This window comes from Diabrotica undecimpunctata, chromosome 2, assembly GCF_040954645.1.
Source record: "Diabrotica undecimpunctata isolate CICGRU chromosome 2, icDiaUnde3, whole genome shotgun sequence".
In the NCBI taxonomy this organism is placed as follows: domain Eukaryota; kingdom Metazoa; phylum Arthropoda; class Insecta; order Coleoptera; family Chrysomelidae; genus Diabrotica; species Diabrotica undecimpunctata.
The window spans coordinates 85,557,834-85,576,254 of NC_092804.1; the positions used below are offsets into that span (position 1 = coordinate 85,557,834).

The 18,421-nt window shown below is 31.5% G+C and overlaps 1 protein-coding gene across 3 annotated transcripts in view; it reads left to right on the top strand.

The window, feature by feature from the left end:
• The window catches only part of DCX-EMAP (Doublecortin-domain-containing echinoderm-microtubule-associated protein), a 1,094,074-nt gene that overhangs the window by 407,553 nt on the left and 668,100 nt on the right, over positions 1-18,421 (top strand). For all 3 annotated transcript variants that reach the window (XM_072521390.1, XM_072521389.1, XM_072521391.1), the window contains one exon: positions 12,866-13,220. In XM_072521390.1, coding sequence (XP_072377491.1) covers positions 12,866-13,220 — 355 coding nt within the window. The remainder of the gene's footprint in view (positions 1-12,865; positions 13,221-18,421) is intronic.

Below are 18,421 nucleotides of genomic sequence, written 5' to 3' on the forward strand. Positions count from 1 at the left end.
AACAAAAGTTTCGTACACTATTAAACAGATATGGCAATACCTACAGCGTATACACCGATGCATCAAAAAATGAAGACAGAGTTGGAGCAGCAATTTATTCGGAAGACATCTCAGTTAGTTTCCAATTGTCGTCAATTACAACCATCTTTTCGGCTGAATTATTTGCAATTCTAAAAGCACTATCGTTAATACAAAACAAAAACCAAGAAATATGTATAATAATCAATTCTCTAAATTCATTTTCCTCACTGACTCAATTATACTGTGACAACCCCCTTCTACTTCTTAGTAAAAAAGAACATAAAAACATTTCAAATAAGAAAATCCAAATTCATTTTTTATGGGTACTTTCTCATGTCAGAATTGAAGGTAACGAAGTTGTAGATAAACTAGCTAAAAACGCACCAAATAACCTAATGTCCGAAGAAAGTAACATATTGGTACAAAACGATTTAAACTATAAACTTATACTACAAAAAATAATTCAAAAATGGCAACAAACTTGGAACAACACTCCATCAAGGCTATATGAAGTCAACAAACATCCGCATCTTTGGAAACCAAAAATAAAAGACAGAAGACTGCCCTAGAAGAAAATACAGATACTAAAAGAATAATTTCTTATCTTAAAGACTGTCAACTTCTTCATATAATTTAAAACATACATTGAAATACACATACATATTATTATTATTAATTATGAACCAATGTATATACACTATTTGTATCAACTGTAACATTAATCTTAATACGCTAATGCCTCTGCGTGGTAGATGCGTTTAAAAAAAAGGTATTTATATTAGACTATAGATTATATTAGATTTATATTAGATTAGATATTCAGTTTTGTGAAAGCGCCTGTCTTGGACAAATTGAAGGAGCGCTCCTAAGATTTTTCGGGGTTTGGCTTAAAATTAATTCGTAGTTTATTTTATTATATTTAAGGCAATCATTTAGATTTTTTTCACTTCAGCAACAAAAGTTTTGGTTGTGCAATGTATCGTCTACATGAAAGTCCTAGTATCTACTGTTATCGGTTAATCGTTTGTGTAAATGTAATACAGTGTAGGTGCCATTACGCTACCCCAAGCGAGACCATTCATCTGCGTTCTTCATCTTACCATTGAATGATACGAAAAATCTTCTATTCTGTAGATATACGCGGATAAAACAAGTAATGTTTTTATCCAAGGCGATGTCATGCAGCTTTGGAGAAATGTTCTCTTATTTAATATGTCGTAAGTGGCATTTAGATTGACAAATACCACCCCTGATACCCGATATCTTTCGTACTCGTTGTTGCTTTTTGCAAAAACAGGTACGTTATTACGTACGTTAATAAGTATTACAAATAAAAATAAATAAGCAAGAAGAATATAAGTGATCTACATATAAACTAAGTGACAGAAAAAAGAATATTATATATACATTTACTTCTAAATTAGAAATTAAATTTTGATATGCCTGACAACGAAAGATACAAAAACATAATTATATAAAGTTGAAAATAATAATAGCTTGTACAAGCGACAAAGCATTTAAAACAATAAGAGCGAACATATTATATGTAATTGTAATAGATATGTTGCCGAGAATCAAGATACCCTAAGGAACCCAAATATTTCTTCTTTTAGTATCTGCTATAAGTGTATCCATGTGTTTATGTGTATCTAAAATATAGTATATAGGATATTGAATTCCCTACATTTAAAAATCGAAATATTGAAATAAGACTCTAAAAAATTGGAATTTTAAGAATGATTTATAAATTGTTATAATTTAGATTTTACTACTCCATGAAACATATATTTTATACGTCATAAACTGTAGCAATCGAAACATCGGAACGTTCATTTATATAATAAATATTTCAGTGCCAACGCATTTAAAAAAAATACTAATAAATAAAAATGAACTCTTGCCTTTTCCAAGTTTATAATAGACACTACTTAAGTTTAAAAATAATTAAAGCAAGTAATATAAATTACCACTCTAAAATATTTAACTGCATTAACCAAGTATTTGTGAAATTTCTCGATGACTAAATTGATTGATATTTAAATAAATTTGAAGTACCAAAATGTACCTGCTGTAAAATTTGAAAGTCTACGACTAATCAAATTATTGGCAGCATCGCAAGAGTTTAGTTGTGTACGCGAAGGTATACATACGGATCCCAAAAGTGTTTTAACCTATTACAGAGTTCACTTAATCCTACGTGTTGCTCGGAGTCTACATAAAGCGCTACGCAGATAATAATATACACGGTGTATATTCTACTGGAGTTAGTATAATACCGTTTTAGAACGGAGCTTACATTAACCGCTAGAGATATATATATATATATATATATATATATATATATATATATATATATATATATATATATATATGGTTTGGTTTCATATTGTTCTTTTTAGATGAACTGATGATGCTTTCTGAGCAGAAAGCGAAACGTCTTCAATAAATAGATGAAGTAGCCATCGTCTTTGTCTTTTATTTCTCCACTTTGACCGAAAAACCCACCACTCTTCGAGTGTACCTTAGTTATATATATATATATATATATATATATATATATATATATATATATATATATATATATATATATATATATATATATATATACATCTAGCGGTTAATCTGAGCTCCGTTCTAAAACGGTATCATACTAACTCCAGTAGAATATACACCGTGTATAGTATTATCTAAGCAGCGCTTTATTTAGACTCCGACCAACATGTAGGATTAAGTGGACTCCACAACAGGATAAATCATTTGTGGGATCCGTATTTACCATTTTGCGTACACTTCTAATCTCCTGAGATGTTGCCAATAATTGTATTAGTAGTAGATTTTCAAATTTTACAGCTGGTACATTTTGGAACTTGAAATTTATTTAAATATCCATCAATTTAGTCATGGAGGAATTTCAGGATTATTTGGCTAATGTAGTTAAATATAAATTGTTAACCGACACATAACTTTATTTTACTTTTTAGTTTTAATAAACAAGGCGGTAATTTATATTACTTGTTTTATATATTTTTAAACATAAGAAAGTGTCTATTATAAACGTGGAAAAGTTAAGTTTCCATTTTTATTAATTAGTATTTTTTATTAAAAGGCATTGTCACTAAAACATTTAGTTCATAAATGTACGTACATCGGATAGAGTAATCGTGTAACAGTTTATGAAAGTAGAAGCCCCTTCGGTAGGATTATAATGCTTGTTACCCTATTAATATAATTAAAGAAAACTCAAACAACAGGGAGATCTTTGTAATTTTTGGATTACTGCAGTTTATGACATGCAATGTTTGTTTTATAGCGTAGTTGAATTTAAACTACAATAATTTATTAATCAATCTTTAATAACATACTTTTTTACTGCCTAATTTCAATAGATATGTCGATTTTTAATTAAAATATTTAATGTATTAAAGTCGCGTAGAGATTTTCACTAAACATTTAATTTTAAAGCTATTATTATAATAGTCCAAAAAAAAGTATAAAAGTCTAGGGAATTCAATATCCCACTATGGATTTGTTTTATAGATTATCGTAAAGCATTCGACAGAGTCAAATGGATACACTTATGACTGATACTAAAAGAATTAGGTGTACAACAACACCTAATTTTGCTTATAACTGAACTGTAGGAACACACTACTGGACCATTTAAACTAACATTAAAAGAAGATTGAAAATCAAAACGAAATATAAGTATCTGGGAAAAATTTCTCAAACGATATTAATATTAAAAGGGATTTTAAAGAGCATCTGACAAAGCATGCTAAACCTTAAGGCGACTAAACCACACAAAATGGTTATTTGAGAAAAATTATAGCTCGTTCCAGAAAGAATTGTAAATATAATAACATTAATGTAGATTAAGAAGAAACGCTGAAGAAAAAAACAGTAGCGGTTAGCCTAAATAAAGAAAGGCAAAAAGAAAATGTAATTTGATGTTTTGAAAAAATCTGATCCGAAAACTGTATGAAAAACATCTCATAGTATAGACATAGAGCGCGGCGGTGCCTCTACCGTCTGGCGGCCTATATCGGAAACTTTTACTACCATTTGACTATTTGTGTACAATTTTGTGTATGGTTAAGTGGCACACCACAAAAAGTGTTTTTATTTTCTCTTTTGTTCAACAATTAAAATATATTGCTATACTTCTAGATGTTCCAATACAATAAAGGATAATAAACATAAAGCACAGGGTAAAAATTTTTATTATTTTCTCTGCACTAGTTATTATAAACACATAAGCTATACTACAATTAAAAACTATGACCACTATGAAAAAAATACGGGAGACTATGACTACATTTGTGCTTTAGCACTATAGTAAGAACAAGATAAAATTCTTAATTCCTACATAATTATATAAAACTTTTGTTCGTTATCAGTAAGAGAAAGCGCATTTCAGAATATATTATGAAAAATGTTGTTGATATTACAATATCAGATGATAGGAATACAAAAATAAAAAACAACTTACCTTTTCAAAACAACAATCAATCACTTCATTTTATCACGAAAAATTTAAAAATTGCAATGTAATTGAACCCATTTTGCGAGCTATAGTTACATTGATACTTATGTAGCAATTAGCTGTAAAGTCATTAGTCTTTCGCGTCGTATCATATTTTCCTAATATTTTTTGTAGGCAAGCGGTTTAGTTTGTGTAATATAATATCCCCAATTCGTCTCATAATATTTAGTTTTCAAAACAGCTGTTAATAATTCGTTCACATTTTTTAAAGCTCTTTGCAGTACATTTGAAAATAAGTCGACAGTAAGATACTTTATTAATTAGTTTATTAGGTAAGCCTAGTTCTACCATGGTATTTCATAGTTTTATTCTTATGATTATATCAGGGTTTGTTTAAAATCTATAAATAACTAGTTTAATGTTTTTTTTGTATTCCCAACATTTCTAATTAACTGCCTAATAGTCAATAATTGATTATTCACTCAATCGTTCCAGGTGTATTAGAAAAAATATTGTATATCCTAATAATTAATAGATATATAGCTTATATATAGCTCATATCGCTATAGTTTGTGTAGTACATTTTATTATCCCTTTTGTGTATGGTATGCTTTTCAGCAAGTTGGTACTTGCTCTTACTTCTAAATTGACAGATCAGCTGTTTAACTGCCTGTGCTTAACTTTCTTCTTCATTTTGCAAATATATATAAAATTTATAAAACTCTGACATACCATTAATTAAAATATTGGATACCCTATACTATTCAATCAACGGAAATACTAAGATCACACGGGGAGAATCTGTCTCTATCTAATTAGCCTTTTTCGGTCCATCTTTGGACATAGGCCTTCCCAATCCTTTTCCATTCTTCTCTGTCTGTCGGTATAGTTATCCACCTAGAGCCCACGTGCTTCTTGATATCATCTGCCCATCTCATTTGGGACCTTCCTCCGCTTCGTTTATATTCCCACGGTCTCCAACTTATAAGAATTTTGTTCCATTGGTCTTCTTTTTGTCTTATATTGTGCCCGGCAAATCTCCATTTCAATTTTGCAACTTCTTGTCTAACATCCCTCACTTTTGTTTTCTCTCTTATCCACTTGTTTCTCTTTTTATCCATTAGTCTTATGTGCAACATTTGTCTTTCTATTGCTCTTTGGGTTTTTATGGTTATGTCCATGTTTGCTTTTGTAAATGTCCACATTTGAGAACCATAATTTAGAACAGGGAGTACGCATTGATTGTATACTTTAGTCTTAAGATGCTGTGGATATCTTTTGTTTTTAAGAATGTAGCTTAGTTTGCCAAATGCCGCCCATGCCAGTCTAACTCGTCTTTTTATCTCTGCTGTTTGGTTTTCTTTGTTACGTTTTATAGTTTGACCCAGATATATATAATCCTGAACTTGTTCTACTTCATCTTGTCCGAACCTCATTCTGATGTTTTCATCTGTATTTGTTATAATTTTGGTCTTGCTGTAATTCATAATAAGGCCTATCTTTCCAGCTTCTACGTCCAGTTCTTTCATCATTTCAAATAATTCTTCTCATTTATCTGTTATCAATGCGATGTCATCAGCGTATATTAGATGGTTCAAGTGTTGTCCACAAATTTTTATACCTTTTTCTTCCCATTCTAATCTTTTAAAAATATCTTCCACAGCCTGATTGAAAAGTTTCGGTGATATTGTGTCACCCTGTCTCACGCCTCTATTTATTTGTATTGATTTTGTTTATTCATATACTTTAATTGTTGTTTTGGCTTCCTTATATATATTGGCTATTAGTTCCGTATATCTGTGGTAAATTCTGCTGTTAATCAAAGAACTTTTCACTGCCCAATGTTCGACACTGTCGAAAGCCTTTTCGAAATGTATGAACGCTATATATAGAGGAATATGGTATTCATTTGCTCGTTCTATAAGTATTTTCATACTTAGTAAATGGTCGCTTTTGCTGAATCCCTTTCTAAAACCAGCTTGTTGGGTTTCCATCGAATTTTGTCGTCAATCTATTGGTTAAAATTTTTGTTGGGAGTTTATACATTACATTGAGGAGTGTTATGGGACGGTAGTTTTTTATATCTGCTATATCCCCTTTCTTGTGTAGGATAATGGTTACGGATTCCTTCCAGTTGATTGGGATTCTTTTTTCTTTTAATATCTTGTTAAAAAGGGAATGTAGAGTGTTAATTTTTTTTCCCACTTTTCCACCATATTTCAGCATATCTGCAGTTATTCCATCTTTTCCAGGCGATTTGTTGTTTTTCATTTCTTTCAATGCCTTCTTTATTTCTGATTTGCTTATTTCTGGCTGTAGCTCTGAGTTGACATTTTTTACTTTAGCTTTAAGTTGGTTTTTAATTGTTTCTGGTGGTTCCTTTTTTGTTTTATATAGTTCTGAGTAGAAATGGTGGATAATATTTATAATGTCATCTTTAATGTTTGTTTCTAGTCCGTTTTCATCGTTTATTTTGTTTATTTCACACTTACCTAATTTCGGTCTTAAGCATTTCATATTTTTGTTGTTTTGTATTACTTTTTCTATTTTTATTTCTTGTTCTTTTCTCTTATTTTCTCTTATCATTCTACTTATTGTTTTATTGATTTCTACATATTCTATAGCTTCCTTCTTTTATCCATAAGCTTCTTTGTTTCTGTTGATATATAGTTGTTCTTTTTTAGATCCTTTTTTGCTATTTCTTTTCCTGATGTAATCATCGTTGCTGTAAGTATGTTGTCTATTTCATCTATATCTTTGTCATCACTGTATAATTTTTAAGTAAGTTGTTCTTTTAATAGGTCTTTGTATATCTCTTTATATTGCCCTAGTTTGTTTCTATCTACTAGATCCCAGGTTTTAATTATTTTTCTTTTCATTTCGTAGTTACCGTCAACACTAATTTTTGCTCTGACCATCCAGTGATCGCTACCTATTGTGAATCTGTTAAGAACTGTTACAACTTTAATGATATATCGTTCCGTGGACAGTATGTAGTCGATCTCATTTTTTGTGGATCCATTAGGGCTGATCCATGTCCACTTTCGTTGGGGCTTCTTTTTGTAAAAGGAGTTCATTGCGTATAGATGCTTTTCTTCTAGGTAGTTCATCAAAGTAGCACCTCTATCATTTCTCTGACCATACTTGAAATCTCCTGTTTTAGTTTCTTCCTTGTTTAGTTTTCTACCCAGTTTGGCATTGAAATCTCGAATTAGTAGTATAAGACGATTTTTATGTTCTTTCATAGCCTTTGATATATCTTCATAAAATAGTTCGATATCTTCGTCATCATAAGCTGTCATGGGGGCATATACCTGGATAATTTTAATTGATGTTCTTCTTATTTTAAGTATGACATAGGCTGTATTCGGGTTTCTTCTTTTCGTCGAGTTTCTGATAGGCCTATGATATCTCATTTTATGTTTGTTAATTCTTCTTCCAATTCATTTACTTTTTCATCCGTAGACATTGATCTAATATTGTATGTCCCTATTGACAGGTTGACGGATTTTTTTGATTTATGTTGTGTTCGTCTTAGTGGGTTTTTGTTTTTATCTATCAAAAGCGAATTATTGCGTCTCCCAGATACCGCGAGGCAGACCTTTGAGGTGTGGGATAATATTATGGGTTATTTCTGGTTTCGTCATAATTTACACTGAAATTACTAACAAGAGAGTGCTCTTACTTATACATGTTCAAATTGATATATAGTACCAACAGATGCTAGTTATATACCATCAGTACTAATAAAATGAAAACTATCAAATTAATGTCAATTTCATTGAATAATCAAAACAATCGAAAATATATACCAAAACAACACAATAAAAGTAAAAGTAGAAGAAGAACTAACCGACCCTATTGAAGCTGGTAATGGGATAAGACAGGGAGATTTCCTGAGTCCTTTATTGTTCAACCGGATTATGGATGAAATAATAAAAAGGTAAGAAATAAAAGAGGATACCAAATGGGAGAAAAACAAATTAAAATAATCTGCTATGCAGACGACGCAATACTATTCCTTCAAAGTGAAGATGATTTACAACGTATGCTACACCGATTTCATATAACCGCCAGAAAATTTAACATGTTAATTTCTTCAAAAGATACAAAATGCATGGTTTCAACAGCAAGTTTACTAATATGTTAATTGGAGCTGGAAGGTCAGATAATAGAACAAGTGATGGAGTTTAAATATCTAGGTATCACATTATCTAGCTACGGAAATCTCGAAACTTAAGTGGAAGATCCACTGAATAGAGCAAACAGAGCCGCAGGCTGCTTAAATGAAACAATATGAAGAAATAAAAATATCGGGAAAGAAACCAAAGGCAGAATTTACAAAACAGTTGTCAGACCAATAATGACATACGCAGCAGAAACAAGACCTGACACAGAGAGGACAAAAAGGATGTTAGAAACAACAGAGATAAAAACACTTAGAAAAATTGATGGTAAGACACTATGGGACAGAGCTAGAAGTACAGATATACGATGTAGATACAAGGTGAAGAACATTAAGAACTGGTTAAGAAATAGAAGAGTAGAATGGAACGATCATATAAGCCGAATGACAACAAATGGAGTAGTAGGCATGGCAAGAGACGGTTACCCAATAGGAAGACGATCAGCAAGAAGACCACGAAAACCATGGAACGGCAACTTACTGGAGACACATTGAAAAACAGACAGAGTAATGTCTATATAAAAAGAAGAAGAAGAAGAAGAAAAAGATACACAGGATTGACAGGATAAACAATAAAATAGCTGCAAGAAAGAGAAAATGAATCAGTCATATTAATGTAGAATAGCAGAGGACAGAGTATTTGTCATAGCCTTAGACAAGTGCCCAATTGAAAAAGACCACAGGTCGTTCAAAGAAGACGGAACTCTAGAAAGAAAATAGAATAGATTTAAAAAATAAATAAAAGCATAAACATGTCTTTTCCTACTCTTTTAATATTGAAAATACGCAAATAGAACCTTGAATTAAAATGTAACCTTTGATATCTGTGATAAACCCATCATCACCTGAACAATGGCGCCATGTATGAAGTTGAAATTTTTTACACCTATTTTAACTGTTTATTTTTTTATTATCTATATATGAGTTACGAACGATATCACAAACTTATTTATTTTCCACAAACAGGCTCTTTAATACCTTAAATTATTACTATACAAATCTGATTCGAAATATCGTCAAAAAGTAATACACGGCATGTAAAATTTAAATTTTCAATAAAAAGTAAAATATTAGGCATTACTTACGGGGTTCAAAGAACGAGCCTTTACGAAAATTTAAGTACTAAGAAGATCAGAACAATCGGGCATACCCAGGGTAATGATTAAATAATTAATCGGCTAATTCGTCAGTCACCCCTTTAATATGATTTTGTCAAATTGGTCCTTTTTAGGACCAACTATTCTAATAACATATGTATATAACTGTTAAGGGTATATCTAGAGATCAAGAAACTTTACTTTACTTAAACTTATCAGACATATGCGCTAAATACGAATCTGACTCATTTCTAGTGCAGGAAACACATATAGGGCCTAACGGAGGGTATTTGGTATAAAGCTTATCGCTGAAAACCACAATATAGATATAGACATGCTATCTCTGTCGGAAAAAAAGCAAAGAATAACTCAAAGTAAGAAAGGACAACACCAGTCAGCTTTCAGAGAACCTTTCAACGATGTTCAGCTTGGATCCACCATCTACATATTTAATGAAAAATAATACAACTACCTACATTGAGGATCTGAGCACTATTACGAAATCTGTAAACAAAAGTGGCTATAGATAGGGAAGATCATGTAGATTACAAATGCTAAATCTTACCCAACACATCAAAGACGGGTACGAAAAATATCGGGTATCAGGGGTGGTATTTTTCAATCTAAATGCCGCTTACAACACCTTAAATTACCAAATATTTCTCGAAAAACTATATGATATCCCCTTAGATAACAAACTCACTTATATTATTTGCGTATGCCTACACAAGAGAATATTTTTTGTATCACTCAATGTTAAGAATAGCAGATGAAAAACGGTCTTGCTTGGGGTAGCATAAAAGCACCTACACTGTATAACATTTACCCAAACGATCAACTCATACCGGTAGATAATAGGACTAATATTATAAAGACGATACACCTATTATTGCACAATAAAAATAAACTATGAATCAATTTTTAGCCAAAACCCCTGAAAAACTCATGTGCGCTCCTCAATTTCCCTAACATAGACGCTTTCACAAACTGAACATCCAATAATGTCATGAAATTGTTGAACTGTAGACTTCCTATAAATTTCTTGAAAATAGTTTGTATCCCACGGGATCAGTAACAGATCATTGTTTAAAACTAAAAGGTAAATTGAGGACCAGAAATAATATTCTTCGCAAGCTTGTCAGCTAAAAATGAGGCGTACGTCCTTCCGCCTTTAAAACATAGACGCTTGCACTATATGCTTCTGCTGCCGAATATACCTTGATAGACAAATTAACCATTCTTTTTTTTTGTGCACACTACTACCCATTTAAACACAAAAATATCTATTGCAGCACTTAACCATATTTATTTTGAGATAACCTTCTATCGAGATATCATATGAGTATACAAATAAGACCAGAACTAAAATAATAAAAAAGCTTTATACAAGATATCGCAGAAGAGTAGATGAAATAAAAGTAGTTTTTATTAATCGGGTGCTTACATAAAACGTACAAAGACATACTCACGTAAACAAAATACATTACGAAATTTCTGTAATAAAAAAAACATCGAATTCGGCATTGAACTAATAAAATTATATTAAATAAAAAAACAACATTTCTAAAAATGCAGAAAAAATAAAATTTTCTATGCAAGCGAACATTCCATTAAATAATAAGCCGAAATCCTTTTGTATCTATATACCTGTTTTTTAAAGAACCAGTTACCTTTTAGTACGTAGTTATACCAGGTAATAAGATATCCTCTGTTACACAGTGTAATGCATATGACATTACACTGTCTACAAATAGTAGATAAAAATAAGGAGCCCATATAAACCGTTCAGGGTATGTTGAAAATATACGGTATAATCGCACAGTTGCCAAACTCTCAGAGCTTACTTAAACCGATAAATGTATGGTTCAAACATACAATGAAAAAGATCTGAACGACCCCTATAATATATACACGTGAACTAAACGATATACATTTATGATACAGGGGTATTTACGGGCTCCAAAAAATTTTTATAAATTATTAAACTCTACATGTTGATGAATCGACTGAACCAATATTACGGAATTGTCAAGTGAGCTCCGTATATCGGTATCCACTTGACCACGGAGCTCAATTGAACCTGAATTTTAACATGGGCGGAGTTCACTTAATGCCGTAGATATATATATATATATATATATATATATATATATATATATATATATATATATATATATATATATATATATATATATATATATATATATATATATATATATATATATATATATATATATATATATATATATATATAACATATTGCACATCGGTGTATATGCAATAAATATTGCATATACACCGACGGCTCCAAATAGAAGAAGGCTCAGGATGCGAGATATACTTCAAATTACTGAACCTAAGAATAAAGTGGGATATGGGCAAAATGCCAGCATAGTTTGGACAGAACTGGCTGGTATCTCCATAGCTGCAAAAGAGATAATCCAAAAAGGTTTAGCTGGGAAAACTATAATAATCACACGTGGAATAGACCACGTGTCACATCAGGGTCAGTAATGAAGTGTTACTAACTCAAGCTTCAGATAGTAATAACATCATCCTGAGGTGGGTTAAGGTACACAATAGGAATAAAGGCAACCGCACTGCTGACCAATTAGCTTTGTAAATCTCAAGTTAAGACTTATTGGCGCCCTAATTTTTGCAGTTCCTAAAATTGTTGTATTGTGAAATATTTCTTGTTTCTTTTTGCCAAACTGTTATCTTTTTGATATGTATTTGTTATCTATCTTTTATATATCTGTCACTCATTTATCTATTACTTTTCAACCAGTCATATCCTTACTCACCCCAATGAAGTTCCCTATTATGAGGTACTTTCACTATTGTTTTTTTTTTCACTTTTTACTATTCCCTATTCTGAGTACTATTGGTACTTTTCAACCAGTCATATCCTTACTCACCCCAATGAAGTTCCCTATTCTGAGTAAAGGGATCAGCTTTTTACAACCCAATTTTTTTATTTCACCATACCAGTTTGTACATTTTCAGTTACATTTTTGTTTTATAACTTATGTGAACAACACATTTTATAGCTTCTTAGGAAATCATTTTATTTTACAGTGTCGAGTTCTACTCAACCTTCGTACGACTCAACCTTTTGAAGAAGTGCTTGAAGATTTAGGTCAAGTACTAAAAATGAACGGTGCAAAACGTATGTACACTGTGTCAGGACAAGAAGTTCGGAGTTTTTCTCAACTTCGAAATGAATTTGCCGATGTCGATACGTTTTATTTAGGTATAGGTAGTGTAGGCGGAGGAGCAACACCAGCTGTTATGCTGTCACCTGTCAGAAGAGCGAGATCAAGAGCTCCTCAAACCGCAATTGTTGAAGATATTAGTAAACAGAGAAGGGCGAGAAGTAAGAGTAGACCAAGAGCACTCTATGCTCCAGAAAGTGAAATTATTAGGACCAATGGTAAGTTTTAAGACTCCTATAATCTTTTTTAATTGAAAAATAATAATAAAACTATTTAAAAGAAAAATATACTTTAAATAAATAATATTCTATTCTAAAATCATTAACTTATTTCAATTAACGGAACAGTAGTGAATAATCTTAGATATGCAGACGATGCAATACTCCTTGTGGCCAACAGAGAAGGGCTGCAAATTTTGATTGATCGCACTACGCAGTACTATGATAGGTATGGATTAGCTCTGAAAACAAAAAAAGACGACGCAGTTTACGTTAAAAGAAACGCTTTAGAGAAAGTACCTTACAATTACTTGAGATGTAAGCTAAATGAACAAACGGGGACCTCAGCCTTGAAATAAAAAGGCGCATTGAGATGACCAGAAACGCTTCCAAATGAAAGCAGTATTATGTAGTGGAAAACTGGTAATAGAAATTAGAACTAGAGTATTTACTGCTCTTGTATATAGAGTTAAAGTCTGCACAATTACGGACGCAACTGAAAAAAGATGTGCCAGCCTTTGAGCTCTTTGAGAAAATATCATCTACATAACGCGTAACAAACACGAAAATATCAAGAAAGATGAAAAAAGAAAAAGAATTAATTCACACTACGAGGGAAAGAAAAATGAGCTACTTAGGTCACATACTAAGAAATTAAAAATATCAGTGGATGCGATTGGTTATACAAGGGAAAGTGAAAGGAAAAAGAGGACTGGGAAGACAACGTACTTCTGGGTTAAATAGTTTAAAACAGTGAAGTAGAAAAACAACAATAGAACTCTTCAGAACTTCTGCACACGAACTAAAATGGGCCGTGATGATCGCCAATGTCAGACAAGGAAAGAAAAAAAATTTAATTTTGGACGTTCTGTTTATCTGGCGATAAGCGCAGTCAATCCTGTCAAGTGCTATGCCAATAAGTGCTTGCCAATAAGTGCTATTATGGCTTGAGGAAACATATGGCCCCAAAACTACCCAGAAAAATTAAAGTTACCATATATAAAACACTAATAAGACCAGTGTTAACATATGGGTCTGAAACGTGGTCACTTACACAGAACGACCAAGAATTGCTTAAACGTTTCGAGAGAAAAATTCTAAGAAAACTATATGGAGGAATCCAAGAACAGGGTTTGTGGCGTAGGCGCTACAACTTTGAGTTATATAGAAGTTTTGGGGAACCTAACGTTGTAAAATATATTAAATTAGCACGCCTTCGATGGGTAGGACATGTAATTAGGCTAGATAAAGATGCAACGATCAGAAAAATTTTCGACCGAAGAGGACCAGGGGGAAGACGAGCCAGAGGAAGTCCAAAACTTAGGTATCAAGATAACATAAAGGATGATCTAAAATCCATCGGAGTTAAAGCATGGAGAAGAGTTGCCAGAGACAGGAGCGAATGGAAAATTGTTCTGAAGAAGGCTTTGGCTCATAACGAGCTGTAATACCACTGATGATGATGATGATGATGATGATGATTATTTATTTATTATTTGTATAGATTTTTATAAAATTGATAAAATTTACATGTTGTATAACGGTCACTCCTCGTCACGTAAATGGATTTTTCCAATTGTTTACTGTGACTACTATTTCGTAAAAAGCCATATTTAATATGTGCTGATTTAGAAATCTCTTCCAAAGTATAAATATGAAAGTTCAGCTTAAAATGTTTTACTAATAAATCTTTTTGTCACACTTTACACAATTTTTGAACTGATAATTGTAAAAATCCGACATTATTTACATGAAATAATTTTCAAATGAGAAGTGAAAAGAATTAAAATTAAAGCCGATTTTATAATGGCAACCTAAACTAAACCTTAAGTAATGTTTACTTTAGACTAAAGTACACTTTAGTGTCACACCCAATTTTAGAATCCCTACAACTCTTTTTATTATTAAAAGTAAACTTATGATTTTAACTTAGTAGGTTGGTAATTGTATTTCTATCAACGTTGCTTTAGTTTTGTCCAAATAACCTTATTTGTCTTGTTGTATGTTAATTTGTGTATAAAATTGTTATTTGTTATTAATTATGTCGGTATCCAAAAAAAAGTAGTGCTTCAAATTAAAAAAAAATTATCTTAACAAAGGTGAAATTTAGTTTAAAACTTATACGTTGTAAATTATCTCAGAAACAAAACAATTAGTTTAATGGGAAATATTTTTTTTTGAAATGGGAATCGAGTTCTAGGGACATTGTCTTCTTTTTTTTTCCTTTATTTGGATTTAATTAAATGGTTTTCTTGTTGATCTAGATTATTATCTACAGGAAACAAGACTCCATTTTCTATGGTGATGTTATGAAATACTGCTAACTAATTATATTCATAGTCACTTTTAAATTAAATCTCATTTTCCCCAACATTTTCTCTTTTGGTATATACTGACTGCCAGAATTTTTCGATAGCAGACTATGTAGCGTTTTATAGTGGCATACAGAACAATTAACTGATGTACTACTTATATATACTGAGCACACTTGTAATAGATAGTACATTCAAGTGATAAAAATAATCGAGTAATCAAAATAATAATGCTTTATTCCTTCTTGGGCTATAAAGACAACTCCCGTTAATTTACAACTCAATTATACTGTGCAAATATTAATAAATCATCAATCATCACGTAATTGGTAAGCCGTCTTAGCCACAAGTTTAAAATTCATTATCACCATAATTAGCTCGACAATTCTTTGTGGATTTTGGCCTGCTCGCAGAGAAGTCGTCACTCCTGTTGATTCCTAGCAACTTCCTTCCATCTTCGGACCCTTAGAATCTTAAAGTCATCTTCCACATCATTAATCCATCTTCTATGCGGTCGTTCCCTACTTCTTCTGTACGCTGGGCTTGAGAATGTCAATCTCTTCGTGTATACATTATATGACATCCTAGCAATGTATCCAACCCATGTTAGTCTCTCTTAATAAATTTCACAGTAACTGGATCTGTGTATAGCTGGTACAATTCAAAGTTATTTCTTTGGTGCCATAGACCATTTTTATTTAATGTGAAAATACTTTCGTAGTATTTTCCTCTTAAAAATACCAGATAGTCTGTCGTCGTTTTGGGACAAAGTCCATGTTTTAGCTTCATGTTTTAAAACTGGTCTTATCAAGGTCTTGTTAATGTTAAGTTTTACTGCACGTTTTAAGTTTTTATTTCTCAGATGTTTTTAAAGAACATGGAGAGTTTTGTCTGTTATTGCTAAGCGTCTTTTTACTTCGTTGCTTATCTTATATGTTGTATTTACTAGCGATATAGGATATATGGATTATTTGACTTGCTCAAAGGTATAGTTGTTAATTAGGATACTCTGTTGAATATTTTGACAGTTTTTAGTAATCAACATATATTTAGTTTTTTCCTTTTTTGAAACTACTTATTTTTCTAAAAAAAGGAATATTTTCATCTTTTACTATCTTTAAACAAATATCTTAGTATACTGTTCTCAGTTAATTCTCTTGGGCACTTTTACTTAAATTTTGGCTTACTGTGCAACGTTGCATCTGAATAAATCAATAATGTTCACATGTTCAAATAATGACCTCGGCCGTCACCAAATAGCGAATAGTTATGGTTGTATCGTTCATGGCGTTAAAGTATTACGTATTGTATTTCTGGACTGTTTTAGTGTTTGTTTGCCATAAATATGTCTCCACCTCGACGAAAATGTCTTTTTAATACAGATCTACAAATTACCCGTTTATGAAAGTCAAGTCTGTCTCATCACCGCATATTATTTATATTGAAATCTATAAAAGTGACGTTGATATTTCCAATAGTGGACGAACTAATATTAAAGCTCATTTGGGAAAGAAGAGACACACATTGGCGGCTAATGCACTGACTAAAAGCAATAAATTACATTAATTTTTTAAAATCCGTAAGTGTCAGCTCCGAGAACTTAATAATTGCCAGCCAAAGAAGGGACGTTTGCATACCACACCATTAAGCATATGCACAGTTTTAGATTATTGGATTGTACTTCCAAATTGATTTTCAATTTATTTAGGTCAAAATTTGGTTCTGCTTGAACTAAAAGTGAAGTAAAATATTTTGGCAAGTGAATCGCAGTTACGGCTGGAAGTTGATATGCAGAAAGCAAACTTTCTAAGAATCATTTTAGATTCATTAAATTACAAGGATGCAAAACTAGTACCTTTACCAGTAAGGTAATTTGACAGCAAATCCGGTATTTAAATAAAAGTATTACAGTTAGTAGATTTACCAGGCGAGACATTTGACCATTTACATGATTACGTATTAAATATTTTACAAAAATATATTATCAACAAGATTGTTAGACTAACAGCAGACAACACAAATACTAATTTTGGTGGATAGAGACAGAGAACTAATAATTTATTCACTAAATTGAGTAATTCTTGCGAGAAACCTTCAATCGGTATTGGATGTGTTGTTCACATATTCAACAATTGTATTTAACGTGCTACTAATGTTTCACAAATTGATATCGAAGTCATAACAGTAAAAATTTATAAGCGTTTTTATTTTTACACTGTTAAAGTTGATAAACTAAAGTCATTTTGTCAATCGGTTAATCATGAATACAAAAAAATGTTATCATTTTCAAAAACACGATTTCTAAATATGATGCCTACAACTGAACCGATTTTATAAATTTTTGAATTACTTAAAACCTATTTTCTATCATCTGAGAATTGTCTAACAATTTTGAGACAATTTTTCACTGATCCTTGTTGTTGCAGAAATGTGGATGTGGCTTGTTCATAATGTGGCGTCGCAGTTTCATGAAGCCATTCTGAAAGTAGAAGGTAGTAGAACTTAAAGTGAGGCAATGTCTTGGTAAACTTTAGGACGGGCAAGCCAAAACTGAAAACTTCACTGCATAAGTGAGACATTTTTACACAATATGTGTAACCTACCTAGAAAACTGGAGTACAAATATTTATTAATTTAAACTGTTTAAACAAATAGATCTAAGAAGTGAAATAAGATGGAACGATGTTTGTTATTTTCTCGAAGCTTTTAAATGATGTATCAAGGCAACCATTTTAAATAAAGACCAACTCTTTGACGAACTGGAAGTTTTAAAAGACAAGTAGTTACAAGTAAAAAATTACTGTGTGTAGATCCATTTAAACTGGAAAACTTACAAATATTATGCGAATTTATCTTTTGTCTTCCGGATACTAGTGCAGCTATCGAACG